Source organism: Monodelphis domestica, chromosome 5 (assembly GCF_027887165.1).
Source record: "Monodelphis domestica isolate mMonDom1 chromosome 5, mMonDom1.pri, whole genome shotgun sequence".
Taxonomy (NCBI): domain Eukaryota; kingdom Metazoa; phylum Chordata; class Mammalia; order Didelphimorphia; family Didelphidae; genus Monodelphis; species Monodelphis domestica.
The window spans coordinates 26,327,102-26,348,305 of record NC_077231.1 but is presented as its reverse complement, the minus strand read 5'-3'; the positions used below and the strand labels follow the sequence as shown (position 1 = coordinate 26,348,305).

The following is a 21,204-nucleotide window of genomic DNA, read 5'->3' as shown; positions in this document are numbered from 1 at the left end:
GAGATGAGTAAAGCAGTATCATACCATAGTTAGATACTATAATTTATTTATCCATTCCCTAATTTATAGATAGACCTTCTCTGATAAAGATGACCGCTCTTTGCCACTTCAAAGAAATATCGATATTTTTTATATTCTTAGTTTATTTTGATTAGAAATACCTTTTTGTCTGCCCCTCCTCAAATCCCCCTTCCCTACTTTTTCCGTCTCTCTCCTATTTCCTTGTTGAATGAAATGCAATTCTTCTCCAGCCTCTATGTGTCTGTGTCTGTATTCTTCTTTCTACTGAGCAGTGCAGAGGAGAGTAAGGTTCAAGGGTAACTACTTTCTCCCCTCTCTCTTTGTTTAGATGTCTACTGGTGCACCCTCACTAGGTAGGATCATTTCCCCTAACCTGCCTTTCTCTCTCCCCAACCCCCAGTGTTTTCGGATCCTTACTCTAACCATTCTTATCTAACAGAATAACAAAACTACCCAATCAGCTTAGCCTTTAGCAGCTCAGAATTCGAAAGCTCAAGTGACCCCAAAGCCTAAGATTTCCTGGTAGCAAATATTATGGGCATGTACCTCTACTGGTAGCCCGTCTCTTCTTTTCTTCAAAAACTTTCCAGGTTACCAGCCTATATCTTTTTTCACTTCTAAAATTTTTCTTCTTCACTATTAAATTCAGAGAAAAAGTCTTGACAATCATCACTTTCTCTCTGGGCATTTGCTCTTTTAAAAGAGTTATGTTGGGGGCAGCTGGGTGACTCAGTGGATGAATCAGGCCTAGAGACAGGAGGTCCTGGGTTCAAATGTGACCTCAGACACTTCCCAGCTGTGTGACCTTGGGCAAGTCACTTAACCCCATTGCCTAGCCCTCACCACTCTTCTGCCTAGGAACCAACACACAGTATTCCAAGATGGAAGGTAAGGGTTTAAAAAAAAAAAGTTACGTTAATATTTTTTATGTCAAAGTCCTTTCCTGGAACAACCCTTCCCAGTGAACCCTCTTTTGTAACATAAAAACATTAAGCAAAATCAGCATAATCTGACAGGCTAAACTGTTTCCCACATGCAATCTCCTTTCTCTCTCTCAAGAGAATGGAAAGAGAAGTGTATTTCATCTCTGTTCTTGGGGCCATGATTGACCATTATCATCAAGAAGAGTTCTGCTGCCTTTTAGTGTTGTTTTCATTTACTTTATTGCAGTATTTGTAGAAACTATTCTCTTCATTCTCCTTATTTTACATCAGTTCATATGAATTCTATATGGCTTCTCCAAATTCCTCATATTTTAAATTTCTTATGGTACGATAATATTACATTCATATACCAGAATTCATGTAGCTGTTCTCCAATTGATAGACAACTCCATCATTTCCTTTTTTTCCTATCACAAAAAAGGGCCACTGAAAGTTTGGGGATTTTGCTTTTTGACTTTAAACTCCTAGGAATATCTGCCCAGGAGTGGGATCTCCGGATCAAAGGGTAGGAATAATTTAGAAACTTTTCCTCACTAATTCCAAATTGCTTTTCAGACTGGCTGAATTTGTTTACAATTTACCAACAGCATGCCAGTTTTCCCCACAGCCCCCCATTTTATTTTTGGTCATTTATCACCTTTGCCCAATGTGACCACTGGCAAGTGTTGAGAGTTCTCAAGTTCTCAATGCAGATGAAATCACAGTTTAGGGAGGAAAGGAGCAAAATAAATATCATCTCTGCTAATGTGATGCATATGAGGTGAAAACTCAGAGTTGTTTTAAAGTACATATCCCTTATTAATGATTTGGAGTATTTTTCGTGTGGTTGTTGATACTTTGCAATTCTGCTTTTGAAAATTATTTATACCCAATCATCTATTAAAGAATTCACTCATTCAATAAGCAATCAGTGTGCTGGGTACAATTTTATAAAGACAAAAATGAAAATTCCTTCCCATTAAGGAGTTTCTATTCTATTGGAGGGTAGAAACAACATGAACAAGTCAATTTTATTGTTTTTGAATCATTTGCAGACGTGTCCAACTCTTTGTGACTATTTAGTTTTGCCATTTCCTTCTCCAGATCATTTTACCAATGAGGAAACTGAGGCAGACATGATTAAATGACTCGCCTACAATCACACAGCTAGTAAGCATCTGAAGCCTGAATTTAGGAAAATGAGTCTCCCTGACTCTAGACCCTGCACTCTATCCACTATGCCACTTAGCTGCCTACAAACCAGTAAATACAAAAGACATCGAGGCAAACACAAAACCAGGCAGACTCACTAGTGACTAAAGTGGTCAAGAACATTCCCACCCGTGTAAACTCTCACAGTTCAAATGAACCCTGAAGGAAGTCAGGGATGCTTGGAAGTGGGAGGCAATGCATGAGTGCATTCCAGGTATGGAGACGCAGTCTGTGCAAGGGCACAAAGATAAAGTGTCTTGTCAAGAAAACTGCAAAGTTCTGAACTTTCCAAGTAGAAAAGACAGAAGTACTTAAAACACAAGAGCTGTTTTTTCAGTGCCTTGGAGTCATCCTCAGCACCTTTTTCATCTCTCTCTGCCCAAACAACGGCCACGTCTCACTGATTCTGTCTCCACAATCTCTTTCACATCCATTCCTTGTTTTCCTCCAAATTTTGCAAAACCAAATAAAACAAGCATTTCTATATACAAAAAAGAAAATTGTATGAAATTAAATCAAAATCTCTTATTTATTTAGCTTACTTGTCTTCATATCAACATCATAAGTCCTAGCCACAAGTATCCCTGCCCCGTTCTACCCTGCCCACATCACAGAAGGCAGGTATCATCCTGGAGAGCAACATGTTCCTTTCTTTCAGCTCCCTTTCTGGAGGTAACAGTCAGTTTATTCCTCCAGCATTCATTCTATAGCTGTGTATACTCTTTTCCTGGTTCTACTTATTTCACTGTTCATTGCTTCTATATTTTATCACAAGCCTATCCTTGTTTAGCCCAGTTAGGGCATCCCCTCAATTTCCAGTTCTTTGCCACCATAAAAATAGCTGCTACAAACATCTTGGAACATATGGGTTCTTTTCCTTTTTCTCCAATCTCCCTGGGAAACAGACCTTAGCAATCATATTGCTGGGTTGAAGGGTTTGCACAGTTTTATAACTCTCCCTGGGTATAGTTCCAAATTGCTCCAAAATGGTTGGTTCCATTCATAGCTCCGCCAACCACAACGCTACATCCGTGTCCCCATTTTTCCACATCCCCTCCAACATTTGTCATTTTAGCCAGTTTGAGGGGTGCGAAGTATCTCAGTTGTTGATCTAGTGATCTAGAGCATTCCTTCATATACTTATAGTAGCTTTGACTTCATTTAAAAACTGTTTGTATCTTTTGCCCACTTATCAATTGGGGGATGACTCATTCTTACAAATTTGACAAAATTCTCTATATTTTAGATACGAGAATCTCGTATAATATCTGAGAGGTATATTCAATTTCCCCACAACTTTCTGCTTTCCTTCTAATCTTGGTAACATTTCATTTGTACAATCACTTCACAACTTTATGTATTCCAAATGATCCATTTTACATTTCACAGTGCTCTCCCATATCTTATTAATTCATACATTTCTCTCCCATCCATAAATCTGAGAGGTAGCATGTTCCTGTTCCTTCTGATTTACTTATGATATCTCATTTTTATGTCTAGATCATGTATCCTCCTCTGTTCTTTCTAAACCATGCCCAATACCTTGGCTCAAGTCCTTGTCACAGAGTGGCAGCATGCTGGCAAGAGTAAAAGTCCTGGAGTCAAGAAGGGTTGGGTTCTGACACTTATGGACAGTTTGGCCCTCAGGAAGTCACTAGGTCTTAGTTCCCTGAACTGTAAAATGGGAAAACTAGAGGCACCTGGCCAAGAGAGCTGCCTGAATGAAGACAGTCGATGAAGCTCCCAAATTTTTTATTCCAGCAAAAGCCTCCAAATTGGACCAGACTAAATAATGATCAAGAAATCCAGTAAGCAATTACAGTAAATTATCCCAGAACTGTACAAAAAGTTAACCAGAAGCCAATAAGCAAGAGAACAGAAGCCACCAGAAAAATGAAGTACCATAAAACAAATGTCATCCTCCTAGAGTGACCAGAAAGACGCCAGGGACAAATGTTATCTGCAGAGCTGTGTCCAGAAATAGAAAGAGAAGGTCGCCTTGAAAAAGCCCCAGAGTGGTCAGAAACCTATAATGTGGCCCTTGAAAGTCACCAGGAATGGCAATGGCCAGTGCAAGTGCAGGCACGTTCAGTGTTGGGGCTCCTGAGGACTTCAAATTCCCTAAGACCTCTGAGGTGAACTACCCATAGCACTTCTCTCCACTTTTCAGTTTCCTTTTGTGTTGTCTTCTCTCATTAGACCTTAAGCTCCTTGAGGGGGATCACTGGCTTTCTTTTTTTGTATTTGTATCCCCAGCATTTAAAGGTGGTAAAAGTGCAAAGAGTAGGCATTTAACGTTTAGTGACTATTGTTGAACCAAAGAGAACAATTTCCATCAAGGACACTCAAAGACCACTAAATAGTGAAAGAAATCTTTGTGGGTGGCATTAAACAAGTCATCGACTAATAACACTTGACTATTTGAGGATAGCGAAGTGGCTCAGGAGGTCCTGGGTTCAGATATGACCTCAAACGCTTCCTAGCTATGCAGTCCTTGGGTGAGCCACTTAGCCACCATTGCCTAGCTCTTACTATTTTTCTGCCTTGGAACCAATACACAATATTGATTCTGAGATGGAACGTACATGTTAAAAAAAAAAAGACAACTTGGAACAATATAGAAAAATTGAAATGATTGAAATCATGTCTTGATTTTTGAACTTTTGATGAACATGACTCTGTGGATAACATTGATTTTCAAAAATACCAAATTGTGAAGGGCCACAATTGCGAAGTAAGGCAAATTTTGTCTCAGTAAGATAAGGCCAGTACTTCTACTCAAAGAGGTCAGAGTGGTTCTGGGAACTTGGGTGGTGGCCAGAGCAGTGGCTTTCATGGAACAATTTTGGCCATGGTGGGAACTTCGTTGGTGTTTTGGTGGCGGTGGTGGTGGTGGAGAATATGGCAGAAATGGAGATGACTGCAACAGATTTGGCGATGATAGAAGTACCTTTGGAGGTGGTAGAAACTACAATGACTTTGGCAACTACAATAGTCTTCAAACTTTGGTCCCATGAAAGGAAGAAATTGTGTAAGCAACACTTCCAGCATTTGTGGTGAGGGCCCATGTTTTGTTAATGCATATCCCCAAGATGACTACAGTGCTTCCAGTAGTAGCAGTAGTTTCAGCACTGACAAAAAGATTTTAATTACTATTAGTAAACAAAGCTTAGTAGTAGAGCACTAGAGAAGTGAAAGGAAAGCTTTGGTTACAAGAGATTTGTGAATTCAGCCATGTATAGTAGTGGCAATGCTCTCATTTCAAGAAGCCATATTTTAGATAACACTTTTTGTGCATGAACAAAAAAACCCCATCAAGATTATATACATGACTCATTGTATATAACAAGTTATTTTAGTTTCTGTTTTGTGGAAAGTGTGTGGAAAGCATCCCAACAAAAGGTTTTAATGTAGATTTTTTTTTCTTGTATCCTTTTTGTTGTTTTCTCAATATATAGTCTGATTAGGACACTGAATAAAACTTTATTCAAAAAAGAATCATTAGACTCCCTAAAAATCATCATTAAAATGATCAACCACAATTTTCATTAAATCATAAGTGAAAACTACCCAGATCTGTTAGAACCAGCGGACAAAGTGAAGAAAGAATCTGTCAAACACTTTTGAAAGAAACGTCATAAAGAAATTTGACAAGAATGTCATAGTCAAAATCCAGAATTTTGTCTTCTACTTTTTCCACTTTTTTTTACTGCAACTAGTAAGAAAGGAGTTCAAGTAGTAAGAAACCAGTCAGGATCACACAGGATTTAGCAGCTTTTACTCTTCATGAGAAGAGATCTTGGATTACAATATTCCAAAAGGTAAAAGAGATAAGTTTACAACCAAAAATAACTTACCAGGCAAAGCTGAGGATGCTCCTAGAAGGGGAAAAAATGGAACTTTAGTAGGAAGGGACTTTCAAGCATTTCCAATGAAAAAATCAGAGCTGAGTAATAACTTTGAAATGCAAACATGAGAACTTTAGTAGGAGGGGACTTTCAAGCATTTCCAATGAAAAAAATCAGAGTTGAGTAATAACTTTGAAATGCAAACATGAATCCACAGAAATCCAGAAAGGTAAATTTATGTAACCAATTAGACGGAGCTGTATGATGATGCAATGCTAACATCCTAATGGGGTCAGAAAATAACCCTTCAAAATCTTAATGTATTTAAAAGATACTGAGGGAGTTAAAAAAGAAAAACATAGGATGTGGGGATGGATTGTAATGAGAGTTTCAAGTGGGAAAAGAAAAGGGAAGATAAAAAGAATATATTATTGTAGAAAGGAGGAAGAAAGGAGCAGAGTGTAATATTTCTCATAACTGGAGTGCTTCACAGGAAGAATAAACAAGAAGGAGGTAGGAAAGATGGGCATCAGAAGAACAATCTTATCTGAAATGGACAAATTAAAATTGAATTTACACATTCTCACAATTTGGTGAAGAAATAAATCAAACCCATCAATGAAATCAGCAAGAACAGGGATAGAGGTTAAGAGAGAGGTAAATATTGGGGAGGGGTTAATGTAATCAAAACAAAATTTCTGATTCTGAAGGAGGAATTAAAGAGAGGAGAGGGGTGGGGGAAAATAGCAAAGAACTGGAATCTAAGGATGAGGGCATCCATGGTTTGGGGAATGGATGAACAAACTGTGATGCATACATCGATGGAATATTATTCACATGAAATAAGGAAAGAAGTGATTTCAGAGAATCCTGGGTAGATGGAACTGATGCAGAGTGAGGCAAGCAGAATCAGAAGCTTCTACAAGATAACAACATTGCCTAAGGTAAAACAACTCTGAAAGAATGACAAATGTAAGAATTCTGATTAACCACATCTCCCAGAAACCTGTGATGAAGCACTTCCTGACAGAGGGGTGATGGCTTCAAGGTACAGAAAGAGACAAATTGTGATACGTGATGGTGATGGAATACTAGTGTGCTGTAAGGAATGATGAACAGGAGGATTTCAGAAAGAGATGGGAAGACCGTCATGGACTGATGCAGAGTGAAATAAGCAGAACCAGGAAAACACTGTATACAGCAACTGCAATATTGTGGAATGATCAAATGGGATAGACTTTGCTATTAACAGCAATACAGTGATTTAGGACAATTCTGAGGGATTTATGACAAAGAACGATATTCACCTCCAGAGAAAGAATGTTGGAGTCAGAATGCAGATGAAAGCAAATGATTTTTTTGCTTTAGTTTATTTGGGTTTTTATTTGGGGGTTTTGGTTTTATTATGATTATTCTCTTACAAAAATGAACAATGGAAATGTTTTGCATGATAATACATGTATAACCCAAAGAAGAACATATGACACCACTTATCAAATGTATATATGGGTATGTGATTTGGGGTTTAGGCTTTAAAAGATCGCTCTATAGCAAAAATGAATAATATGAAATAGGTATCAAGTGATAACATTTTTCAGCCCAGTGGAATTGCTTTGTCATCTCTGGGAAGGAGGAGGGAAAGAAAATGAATTATGTAAACATGGAAAATTTTTTTAAATTAAAATAAAAAATACAATATAAAACAGAAAAAAAAATACATGTACAAACCAGACTGAATTGCTTGTCAGCTCCAGGATGGGGGAAGGAAGGAAGGAAGGAGGGAGACAATCTGGATCATATAATTTCAGAAAACTGATGTGTAAATTTGTCATTACATGTAATTGGTAAAATAAAATGTTTATTAAAAAAATAAAGGGGAGAAGTCAGGGGGGGAAAAGAGCCATATATTTTGGGACCTGGCTACCACATGGGTATCTTGCTTGACTATTTGTTACAAGAGGTTTTTCTTTTTCTTTTTTTTTTTTCAGTTTTTAATTGGAAAATGTGGATTCAGAAGGGGCTAATATTTGGCAATAGTAATGCAAAAATGCAAAAAAAAAATCCTTACTTTCGGTTTCAGAATCAATATTGTGTATTGATTCTAAAGCAGAAGAGCAGTAAGGGCTAGGCAATTGGGGCTAAGTGACTTGCCCAGCGTCACAAAGTTAGGCAGTGCGAAATCACAGTTGGTCCCAGGACATCCTGTCTCCAGGTCTGGCTCTCTATCCATGAGACACCTACCTGCCCTCCAAAACATTCTTTTAAAATGCACAGAAGCAAATAGAAGGAAGTTGAGAAGGAAGCAAAAAGATCATTTTTGTTTTTTCTTTGTATGTTTTATACATAAATGCTTAATTGCTTCTGTGTGAATGTAGGGTTTCCCCAGGAGAATGTAAATTCCTTGAGGTCAAGAATGGTTTTTGTTTCTTTTAACATGTTTTTACATTTATTTACAGATTGCTAAATAATTAAACTAATAATAATGACCTCATCTGACAGTGCATGCAATATTCCATATCTGTAACAACCTCCATCTCTCTATTTTTTGAAAAATAAATAGAAATCTATTTTCTTGCCTAACTGTATGATCCTGGGCAAGTCACTTAAAACCAATTGCCTGGCTCTTAACCCTCTTCTGCCTTAGAATCAATATTATGGATCTATTCTAAAACTGAAGGGTTAAAAAAAAAATTCTCTTTTCTCTTCTTCCTACTCTCAATCAATTGGAAAAGGAAATAAACCCCAATAAATTTCTTAATAAATATGCAGTCAAGCAAAACAAATTCCCTTAGTGGCTGTATACTAAATATTGTAATATATACTAATACTATACTATTATATTACTAATAACTTATTAATAATTAATCATAACAAAATACTAAATAAAATATTTTTTAAAGCCCCCCTAAAAGTATGTAAATACAAAAAATATTTCTCTTGTTCCATGCCCTAAATCCATCATCTCCGCCATGACTGGGGTACCACTGGTCCTTGGAATCATGGAGGGTCTCAACTGTCCTTAGTTTTCAAAACTGTATATTTATCCTGTTGTTATTGCATGAAATTTTTTGTTCAGTTCATTTCATTCTTCAATTTATAAAATTCTTCAAAATCATTTGCTCTTATAATATTGATGAATATTATAAATTGCTATTCTGGCTCAGCTTACTCCATTGCATCAGTTCGAATACATCTTTTTATGTTTAAAAAAAATCACTTATTTCTTATACTGTAATGGTATTCCATCATATTAATTAGTTCAGTCACGTCAGTCATGTCCAAATCTTTGTAACCCAGTGGACCTCTGTCTATGGGGTTTTCTTGGCAAAAATACTGGAGTTGTCTGACATTTCCTTCTCCACTGGCAAACAGAGGTTAAGTCACTTGCTTGCTCCAAGTCCCCCAGCTAGGAAGTTTCTGAGGCTGGATTTGAATTCACCTGTCCAGTGCTCTCTCCACCGTCTCCCCCAGGTGCCCCTTTCACATTAATTTGCCACGATTTATTCAGTCATTCCTTCAGTGATAGGCATCCTCCCTCCCTATTTTTTCTCCCAGTCTTTGCCTACCACAAAAAGAATTCTTTTATTTTTGTATTTAGATCTCCAGCACTTGATACAATGGCAGGGTAACATATAATAATAGTGCTTAATAAATGCTTTTTCATTGAAAGATAGGCTGGAGCCAGTTCAAAGGACTCTAAATCCCAAATTGGTGAGTTTGTATTTTATTCTACAGGACAAGTGAGAAGTCCTGGGACTCCTTGGGGAGGGGAATAACATAATCAGAACTGTGCCTTCGGAATACTTGGCAGCTTTGTAGAAGATGGAGAGTGGAGAGCCTGAAGTCAGGAAAAGCAAAGAGGAGGCTATTTCAATAGTATTTATGAACCATGATGAGGGCATCAGCTAAGGATACACATAAAATGGCACTAAGACTTTTGGGATATCCTATAAATTAGAGCAATTTAATACTAAGATTTCTCCCAACCTGACAGTTTCTTTTGTTCTAGCTGCATTGATTTTGTGCAAAAAATTCTTTGAAATTATTTTCTTTCATAATCCCTCATTCAGTCTTTCACCCCTTTCTTTTTTAACTTTTTAAACTTAATTTTTCAATTACATATAGAAGCAATTTTTGACAATTGTTATTTGACATTTCTCTATTCAGATTCTCTTTCTCCCTTCTTCCCTGAGGCAGCAAAAAAACAAACAAAAAAACCCACCAGTGCTTTCAAGAAATACTTATTTCCATTTTCTTCACTGTGAAAGAAGACATATATTGCACACAATTAAAAAAAAAAGCTAATGAGAGAAAAGAGTAAAAAATGGCATGCTCTGATCTGCTATCAGGCTTTCACAGTTCCTTCTTGGGTTGTGATTAGCATTTTTTTTTAAATCATGAATTCCTTGAAGTTATCTTGCCTTGCTGATAATAGTTTAGTTCTTCAGTTAATTATTGTATATTTCAGTTAATGTATATAGTATATATTGTTCTGATTGTTCCCTTCACTTTGCATCAATTCATATAAGTCTTTCCAGGTTTTTTTAAACTCACCCTATTCATCATGTCTTATAGTGTAATAGTATTCCATTACAACCATATACCACATCTTGTTCAGCCATTCCTCAATGAATGGACAATTCTTCAATTTCTAATTCTTTGCCACTACAGAAAGAGCTACTAAAAATGTTTTTTGCACAAGTAGGTCCTTTTCCCCTAACTCTGATCTCTTTGGAAAAGACCCAGTAAGGGTATTTCTGGGTCAAAGGGTATGAATAGTTTTATGGCCCCTTGGGACTGGTTCCAAATTGGTTTCTAAAATTCATAGTTTCACCAAAAGTGTATTATTGTCCCAATTTCCCCACATCCCCTTTGACATTTATCATTTTCCTTTTTGGTCATATAAGCCCATCTGGTAGGTGTAATGTGATATCTCAGAGTTGTTTTTATTTACTCTAAATGTGATTTGAGGCATTTTTTCATAAGACTATAGATATTTTTTATCTTTTCATCTGAGAACTGCCTGTTCACATCCTTTGACCATTTATCAATTGGGGAATGGCTTGTATTTTTATACATTTGACTCAATTCTCTATACACAGGTGAAATGAGGCCAGTGTCAAAGATACTTGCAATAAACATTTTTCCCAGTTTTTTGTTTCCCTTCTAATATTGGTTGTATTGGTTCTGTTGGTACAAAAACATTTTAATAAATCAAAATTAACTATTTCACTGATATTGATGTTTTCTGTCTTACTTAGTCAGATTCTTCCCTTATCCCTAGATCTGTCAGGGAAATTATTCCATGTTCCTCTAGTTTGTTTAATGGTATTGCCTTTAAACATTTCTAGATCAAGTATCCATTTTTACTTTATCTTGGTATATGGTGTGAGATGTTGGTCTATACCTAGTTTCTGCCATATTGTTCTCTAGTTTTTCCAGCATCTTTTTGTCAGATAGTGAGTTCTGCCCCTACCACCTCCACCTTAAATCTGGGATCTTTGGGTTTACTTAACACTAGGTTACTATAGTTACTTACTACTATGTATTGCTTTCCTAATCTATTCCATTGATCTTCATTTCTATTTCTTATTCTACCTCTTTCAATTGAGCTTCTAGCCCAAAAGAATTATTCCCTCCAAAATCACCAATGAATTGCTAATTGGCTTTTTCTCAGTTTTCATCCTCTTTGACTTCTATGCAACATTTCAAACCTTTGGTCACCTACTCCAACATATTCTTTCTTCCTCTCATTTCCAGGACAATAGTCTTTCTAAACTTTCAGACCACATCTCTTTGGCTATCTTTTGCTGGTTCCTACTTCTACCCAGGATGGATGTACACCAAAACTCAGCTGTCTTCTATTTATGCTCTCCTTTGTTATCAAACTTCCTTGGCTTCAGTGAACAACTTCCAAAGGACTTCCAGGACTTCCAAATTCATAAACTTAGCATTAACTTAAAAAAAATTCTGAATTTAACAAGAATCAAATTGTATTTTTCATTTGCAAAGGATGAAACATGAAAATGTAACACTCTATTGCAAGAAATGGTGAGCAGGTTAATTAAAAAACACACACAGAAAGGGGGCAGCTAAGTGTCTCAATGGATTGAAAGCCAGACTTGAGATGGGAAGTTCTGGGTTCAAACCTGGTCTTGGACACTTCCTAGTTGTGTGATCCTGAGTAAGTCACTTATTCCCCATTGCCTAGTGTTTACCCTTCTAGGAACCATTTTTTTTTACTTGCCTAGGAACCAATACACAGTATTAATTCTAAAACAGAAGGTAAGGGTTTTTTAAAAAATCAAAAGAAAAAACATGGAAAGAGCTACATGAAATTATAAAGTGAAACCAGCAGAACAGAATATTATATACAAAAGAAATAGTTTGAAGAAGGACTTGTATATTTCTACCTCCATAAAAAGAGCCAACAAATAGAAATAAGCAAGATATAATTTTATATAGAGATATATATTTTTGTCAAATGATGCCTTCTCTAATGGGGGAAGAGGAGGAAGGGAAGGAATTACCTATGTATTTTAATGTAACAAATAAATTTAAATGTTTAAAAAAGGACTCCTTGTACAGCATTTTTTCCTCTTAAATGACTATTTAACATGAAATTTTCAATGCTACTTACATTTCCTTTTTACCCTTACCTTTTTTCCTTGAATTTCAGCCCTGCATTTGCTTCTATCTATTGGATATCTCAACCAAGATGTCCTGCCATTTCCTGAATCTCAACATACATGAAGTTAAAATGAAACACATATGATTCTTTCCCCCAAATTGCTCCTGATTTCCCTTTTTCTAATTTCTCCCCACTATCACCTATGGTCTAAGATTACTGTAATAGTATCCTAGTGGATCTTTTTGAGTTTTTAAAAATTTATTTTTGTAATAAATTTTTTAATTTGAGTAATAGTTTTTCTTGGCAATGTAGACTCTTTAGGGCCCCTTTTTAATGACTTGCCATTTCCTTCTCTAGCTCATTTTACAAATAAGGAATGGAGGCAAACAGGGCTAAGTGACTTGCCCCGGATCATACGGTAAGTGTCTGAGGCTTGATTTGAACTCAGGAAAATTAAGTCTTCCCAATTCCTATCCCAGTGTTCTATCCACTTCAAACACCTAGAACTAGAGTTCATCCTAATCAATTTTGCCTGCAGTCTCTCTCAACCCTCCCAAATTTCTCCTTCACAAAACTTCCAAAAATGTTATTAAAATGTCAGACTCTTAACAGTTGGTTTATATGAACTGATGCAGAGCAAAAATAAGCAGACCTGGAAGAATATTGTACATAGTAACAGCAATATTGCACAATGATCAACTGGGAAAACTTGGCTACTTTCAGCAATCCAATGATCTGGGACCACTCTGAAAGACACGACAGGGAATGCTATCCCCCTCCAGAGAAAGAACTGCTGGAGTCATCTTTCACATCAATATTTATGGTTTTATTTTGGGATTTTGGTTTTCTATGAGTGTGCTCTTATGATAATGACCAATAGGGACATTGCTTTGCATGATAAAAATAAAATTTTGATTGTTCAAAAATATTCACTGGCTCCCTATTACCTACAGAATACAATACCCTCTTTTGCAAAGAATTTGAGGCTCTCCACTAGTTTCCTCCACTTCCTCTCTTCTCACTTTCTCCATTATCATTTGAAATCAGCCTTCTGATCAGGTCATCATTCAACTGAACCTGTCCAGCATTAACAGTGATCTCTCGGTTACCAAATTCATATTCGAAGTTCTTGTCCTCCTTCACCTCTCTGTGGCAATTTGGCACCCTCACATCCTGGCAGTCAGTCAATAAGCACTTATTGGGCATCTAACTATGTTCCAAGTATTAGAGATACAAAGTAGAGCAAAAGACAATGCTAACAACCTAAACAGGGGAGAAGGCAAGTAGAGGATAACTAGGAAATGAGAGGGAAGGCACTAGAATTAAAGGGATTAGTAGAGGCTTCATGGAGGTGAGATTTTAGGTGGTATCTAAAGAAAGAGAGGAAGCCAGGAGGAGAGATGAGAGAGCTCGGCATTCCAGGTAGGGGAGACAGCCAGAGAAAATGCCCAGGGCTTAGAGATGGGAGTGTCCTGGATCAGAGTGTGATGGGAATGTAAGAAGACAGGATCCAGTAACGCCACGATTGGGTGTGCATCCCAAAGAGAAAATGAAAAGACCCATCTGTACAAAAATATTTCTAGCTGCTCTTTTTATGGTGGCCAAAGAATTGGAAACTTGAGGGGATGTCCGTCCATTGGGGAATGGGTGAGCACATTATGGTACATGTTGGTGATGGAATACTATGTTGCTATAAGAAGTGATGAGCAGGATGATTTTTTACAAAGCTGAAAAGAGTAGTGGGAACTGATGCAGAGCAAAATAAGAACTGGGAGGACATCGTCCACAGTAACAGCAATATTGGACGATGATTATCTGTGAAAACTTGGCTGCTCTCAGCAATGCATTGATCTGGAACAATCCTGAAAGACTTATGGTCTCCACCTCCAGAGAAAGAACTGTTGGAGTTGTCTTCCCCATCAGTGTATTCTTGGGTTTTATTTGGGGTTTGGGTTCTGTATGAGTGTGCCCTTACAACAATGGAATATGGAACCAATATAGAAGTGTTTGCATGACAATAAAAAATGAAATGGGGGCATGGTGGAGGGGGGACGAGTTTATAAAGGATTTTGAAACCAAATGGGATTTTGTATTTAATCCTGGGTATGATGGGGAGCCACTGGACTTTATTGAGTGTGGGAATAAGATGGTTGGAACTTGTACTGCAATAGGTCATGTTTAAGAGGAGGCAGCAGGATGGCAATGGAAGAGAGAAGGGAGATATTGAAGATGTTGCCAAAAGATGTTGCCAAAGATGACATCTAGGTGTTGAGCCTGGAGGACTAGGAGGATAGTTGAGCCCTTGACAGCAAAAGGAAAGGTTGGAAAGGGGGTGAGCTTAGTGGGAAAAGAGCAATGGCAGTGGGAAGAGGGGGGTTTAGTTCTGAACAAGTTGAGATTAAGGTATCTATTGGACGATCGAGACCTTTGAAAGGGAATTCAAGATGTGAGACTAGTCATGAGAATTTAGGGATAGATTTGCTAATTGTTTCCAAAACAGAAAATAAAGTGTTAAAAACAAAACAAAACTCAGTTCAAGAACCTATTTTAGCATAAAACCTTCCATGTTACCTGTCATTATTAGTGCTGGTTGCTTTATATCTGCTTTTTTCTAATACCTTATTTAGTATATATTCTCTCTCTCAATCTACTTAACTTTATTTCGTATTACTTCCTTTTCAAGCATTCTAGGCTTCTACCAAATTTAACTATTAGCTGTGCCCCAAACTCAATCTGCCTCCATGTACCCCAAGCCTGGAAAGCAAGAACTCTGGTTTAAGATAACTAGCTATCAGTCTTTCTCAGGCACAACTTGGGTCCCTCTTCTTCTGAAGGGGAGACCAATTGTCTTTCTGGCAATGATCTTTTCCTCTTCCAGTTTTCCCAGTGTGTCCTCCAGATCTTTTCTTTACCCCTACCTAGCATTATCTGTACAACCTGTACTCTCACTAGTAGACCATGAACTTCTCAGAGGCAGAGATCCTATCACATTTCATGTGCCAGGCTCAGAAGTGCTTTTGCTCAGTCCACAGAGCCAGTATGTCAGAGGAGACTTGAACCCCTATCTTAAGGTCTCTCTCATGGTCCCAATAACTTAAGACTTCAAATTTCACAGCAGCCAATTGGCAAGGACATTTTAACCACCAAGTTTCCCACACCTAGGAACTTAAGTTTCCTCTTTCCTTTAAATCTCTAGGCTCTAATATGCCTTAGACAGCCAAAAAAATTCTCTTGAATTTCCAAAATACTTTGAAAAAAAAATTTAAGGGGGTAGCACCTAGGTGATTCAGTGGATTAAGAGCCAGACCAAGAGTTGGGAGATCCTAGGTTCAAATCTAGCCTCAGACCGCTATTTCCTAGCCCTTACCACTCTTCTGCCTTGGACCCAAAATACAGTATTGATTACAGTAAGGGAATAAAAAAAAATTTGGGGATTATCTGGTCCAATCCCTTTACTTTGTAAGAGATGAAATATTTGACAAGTGCCAAGTACCTGTAATAAAGACGCAGAGTGCTGTTTAGTTCTTCCAACAAACCTTGAAATATTTCATCTTATTTATTCAGTGCTCATGGAGTTGGTCCTAGGCTTAGGAGTAAAGTCAATCCTTGGAGCAGACCCTCTGAGTGAGCAGTCTCTCTGCCAGTTTGGGTCAAGTGTATGGTGAGTAGACCTCCAATTCCTGCTATATGGAGGCTCAGGCTTGGCATCTCTAGTTTCCGAGTTCTGGGCCACAGTAAAAGATGTCTGCATTAAGTCCAGCACCAATAGGGGGAGCCTAGCGGAGGAGAGGGTAAGCAGAATGCCTAAGGAGTGGCTCATCAGAAAAAGGGAGCCGGTTAAAGCTTCTGTGCCAGATTAGTGCTGTACTGGGATTCTTCCCCCTGACAGTGCAGTGGCACTTCCAGCCTGGGTAAGAGGCACCACTACTGTACCAATATTTGGGCTAATTCTCACTAACAACTTTCCCCCCCCTTGGGTGCTAATCCCCATCTGTAAATGCAAAAATAATCACACCTCTGGCAAGTCACTCACAACACTGCAACATCACCAACTCCATCAAGGTCCTAGCATGGAAGCTGAGACTTAGTATAATGCCAACTCTGAGACTTGAGACTTTCTTCTAATTCCAGTGCTTTCCAGAATCTTGCAAAATCGAAGCTATCAACAATCGTATGGAAAAATGTTCTAAATTCCTCCATTAGAGAAATGCAAATTAAGATAACTTCAACCTCAAGCCTACCAGAAAATATGATGGTAATGGGAAATGATCCATGTTGGAGGGGATGTGGCAAAAGTGGGACACGAATGCAATGCTGGTGGAATTGTGAACAGATCCAACCACTCTGGAGGGCAATTGGAAATGGTGCCCCAAAGGCTATAAAATAATGCATAGCTTTGATCCACTACTAGGTCTGTATCCCAAAGGGAGGGGGGTAAATGGGAAAGGATGTTTCTACAAAAATATTTATACCTGCTTTTTTGGTGACAAAGAATTGGAAACTGAAGGGATGTCCATGAATTGAGGAATGGCCGAACAAATTGTTTTATGATGGTGATGGAATACTATTGTGCTATAAGGAATAGTGAACTGGAAGATTTCAGAAAGAGCTGGAAAAACCTTCATGAACTGATGCAGTGAAATAAGCAGAACCAGGAAAACACTGTACACAGTAGCTGCAATATTGTGGAACGATCAAATGCGATATTTAACGATTACCAGCAATGCAATGATCCGGGACAATTCTGAAGGAATTATGACAAAGAAAAGAACTGCTGGAGTCAGAATGCAGATGAAAGCATACATTTTTCCCCTTGTTTATTTGGGCATGTATTTTGGGGTCTTGGTTTTATAAGATTATTTGCTTACAAAAATGAATATGGAAATGTTTCATGTGACAATGCATGTATAACCTAGATTGAATTGCTTGCCAGCTCTGAGAGGGAAAGAAGGGAGACAATTTGAATCATAATGGGAAAATTTATGTAAAAATGTGTTATTACATGTAAAGGGTAAAATAATAAACAAGGGAGGATATTGGAGTGTGGAGCACCTGTGAACTTGTATTTTGATAACTATATTTCAGTATAAATCATGGCACACAAAGTTAAGAATCTTGCATTATCCTACTAGAAGACATTAGGTCAAAGACTCTTTAAGGCCATTTAATAATAACTAACATCCATATAGTGCTTATTATGTATCAGGAACGCTATGTGCTTTAGAATGATCTCACTTGATGCTCAAAGGACTGGGAGATCGATTTTACCGCCATTTTGCATATGAGGCAAAGGGAGGTTGTGATTTTCCAACTAGTAAGTATCATTATCTTTGAGCAACTGAGCCTTCAAAGACTCCTGCTTGAAAGTTGTGTTAACTACAAGTAAGAACAAATCTTTCTAAAAGTGTTAATAATAACCCAAGGAGACTTAAATCCTTACAGAAATCTAGAAGAGAAAAGGAAGTAAATGGTTATTGAAGTTCACTAAATGGAAAGAATTCTTCTTCCCACCTAAAAGGCAAACTGAAGCCAGAAAATGTGACTACCTTCCTTTCTTTTCACAAGTCCCAGGAGAAGGTCTCAATATTATTAATTCACTATTAAAAGCATACCAAAGAAATGAGACACATCTCCAAGTGCTTATAATCTAGTAGAGGGATGGCCACACATATACTATTAAGTATAGGGCAAAAGAGAATGTTTAAAAAAAAATACCTACGAAAGGTGCCAACAAGAAAGACCATTCTCAAATTCAGGAGTCAGAAAGCTTCACAGATAAAACCAAGAACAAAGGCATAGGTGGAAAAAGGACAAAATTAGGCATATGATCTAGTTAAGGCTAAGTGTATTGTGAAGGGGAGACAATAATAAGGATGAAAATGTATATATTATAAGTGTGGAGGGGCCTTGAATGCTAGGAATTTTTAACTTTGTTCAGCAGGCAGTGGAGAGCCAAGAGAGAATTACGAACAGAGAAATGACATAATTAGGCCTTTGCCTAAGTGAAATTTATCTGTGATAGCGTGAAGAATGGATTGGGCAGAGCTAACAGAGGAGGCAGGAAGAGGGTAAGAGACTGTCAATTCGCAGGGAATACAAGGCCAGCAGAGCAGGGAGAAGGGAGCACTCTCCCTGGTTGTGCAACATAAATGGTGAATGGATGAAATCAGCTCCATTGCAAGGCTTTTCCCAGCATCACCTACAAGAGTGGAAGAGAAGAGGGCAGACTTGAGGACTGCAGATGGGGTGCTAGTCTTTTATGAAGAAGAAAATGTTTCTATCCATTGTCTCTTGATTCTCAGGAACCTGAGGGTCGGGGTCAGGAAGTGACTTTGAGTTGCCTCAAGCCAAGACTACATCATTTTTGTCCAAAATAAGTCCTGCTTTGCTGCTACTCAGTGTGAACTGTATCTTGGAGTTTAGCATCTTGAAGGTGACACAGCATCTGAAATGTGGTCACGGAGGCACACAACAGTAGTTGGGCAAGAGAATGGATACTATGAGGGATAAGAACCCAAACCCAGGAAAGGATGTTAAGAGCCCATCAACATAAATCTTGGCTTGTTTTGTATGGAGAACATGCCAAAGAAAGTGAGACTAAGAGCATATATTCTATTTTAGCTGCTTAATTAAACCTTTGGTCACACCATGGTGTTCAGCTGTGACAAATTCCCCATCATGTGGTTACACCTTCTGCAAAGACTCTCATTCATTCCAACCAGAATTCCTACCCAAAGCCATTATTCAACATCCAAGTAAGAACTCAGAACATGTCTGGAAAACCCACCAGCTCCTCTTTGAAGGATTGTCAAACTATTATGCTGGTTTCAACCAAATAGCCCACAATTTTGATTCTTTGCTTAGAGGCTACATCCTTTTACATACCTCACCCATGAAATGAAGTTGGTCTGGCTTAAGGAAGACATATGGCAAAAAAAAAGGATTAGCACTGTCTTGTACTATTTTGCAGAAATGTTTAACCAACATTGAGGTTTCCATGAAGCTCTCTTTTACTGAGGAATTGGCTAGGGTCAAAGGGGGGAAAAATGGACCACCTGCTCATGACAAGGTTCATAGGATCACAGAGACCATTTAGTGCAATCTCCTTATTTAACTGGCAAGGAAAATGAGAGTCAGAGGTTTTGACCTCCCCAGTCAGACGGAAAGTGGAAATAAGGCAGGATTTGTACTTGGGATCTAATCCAAGTGCCTTTGTCCATCAGACCTGCCACCTCTGTGGTAAACGTGGAAAATATGAGAGATTCCTACTGATTTGGTAGTGAAAACTACCAACCATAAAATGCTATTCCTCTCCAACCACAAAAAGTTCCCAATTGTCTTTAAAATTCCTATTGACACCAACCTAGTAATTCATAAAAATCTGGCTATATCACATGCAGGCTCAAAAGCCTTTACAAATTCTTTAGCCTAACAATAAAGGCCCTCCACGACTGCCTTTCAGCCACATTTTACAGCATCCTTCTCCCTCTAATCAAACATGATTACTATTCCCTAAACTTCTCTCCCTAATTCCCATCCCATTACCTGTGTCTTTTGAAATCCTCTAGATGAGTTGCCAGCATCAACTTAAAACATTACTCAAACCCTTCAAGTAAAAGCGATTATTTCCACATCATCTACATGATCCCATTAAAAATCCTACTAGAGCTGTCTATCTGCCTTGTTCCCCATCATATATGTTAAGCTTAAAGTTAGGGATGATATGTGAAAGATGATTCATCCAAGAAGCCCCAAAGGTAGAAGATTCCTGTTGGGAGATATTTTATCACATTCTGTTGCCTGACAAAAATGGGCATAGCTTTCTATGAATTAAATGCAAACTTCAAGGTAGACTTGGTGAGTCAATTGCCAAAGGTAACCTGATGTATTAAAAAAAAAAAAACAAATCTCTGGGGCACAAGGAAAACCCATTTTGAATAACCTAAAACGATCTGACTCATGAGAGCTGGCTTGGGAATTTGCCTTTCAGTCAACAGGCATTTATTAAATCAATAAATATTTATTAAGTGTTTACTAAGTACTTTTAAACATCATATAAGGAATGCTCTAGAATTTTCTCAAAGGGAGTTCATGATAGTTATCAGACAGCATCATACTAGACTGAGGAATGAGTTACTTAATTTTGCAATGAATCTCCTATATAATTCAGGAGTAAATGATGAAATAACTCATTTCTATAAACCTTTAAAGCTTGCCAAGCACTTCCCTTACAACAAAATGTGAGGTGGTGTCAAGAGTATTATCTGCTCCATTTTTCAGATGAGGAAAAAGTCTCAGAGTAGTTCACACTGCTATTAGGTGTCAGAGGCAGGATTGAAACCTTGGTGTTTGTTGGCTCCAAATCTGTTCCATTACCCCTTGCTTTTCTGAGGAAACTGGGGAATGGTGAATACAGAGAAGAAATGCTAAGCTTTACTGCTATGCCTCCAAATAGGAAACAAAATCTAATCCTTTGTCAATCTTCAACTCCTCTAACTAGATGATGTTCAAAAATTAAGAGCTGTGCGAGTCCAAGAAAACAGTTTTTAAGACAAAGATCTCAATGAAA

The 21,204-nt window shown here is 37.8% G+C and overlaps 1 protein-coding gene across 2 annotated transcripts in view; it reads right to left on the bottom strand.

Annotated features, from left to right (window-relative positions):
• PTGES3 (prostaglandin E synthase 3) overlaps positions 1 to 21,204 on the bottom strand; it is a 47,184-nt gene that overhangs the window by 2,776 nt on the left and 23,204 nt on the right. The window contains exon 8 of one of the 2 annotated variants that reach the window (XM_007506107.3): positions 6,014 to 6,034. The exons of the other annotated variant lie outside the window; for it this stretch is intronic. Coding sequence (XP_007506169.1) covers positions 6,014 to 6,034 — 21 coding nt within the window. The remainder of the gene's footprint in view (positions 1 to 6,013; positions 6,035 to 21,204) is intronic. 2 annotated transcript variants of the gene reach the window in all.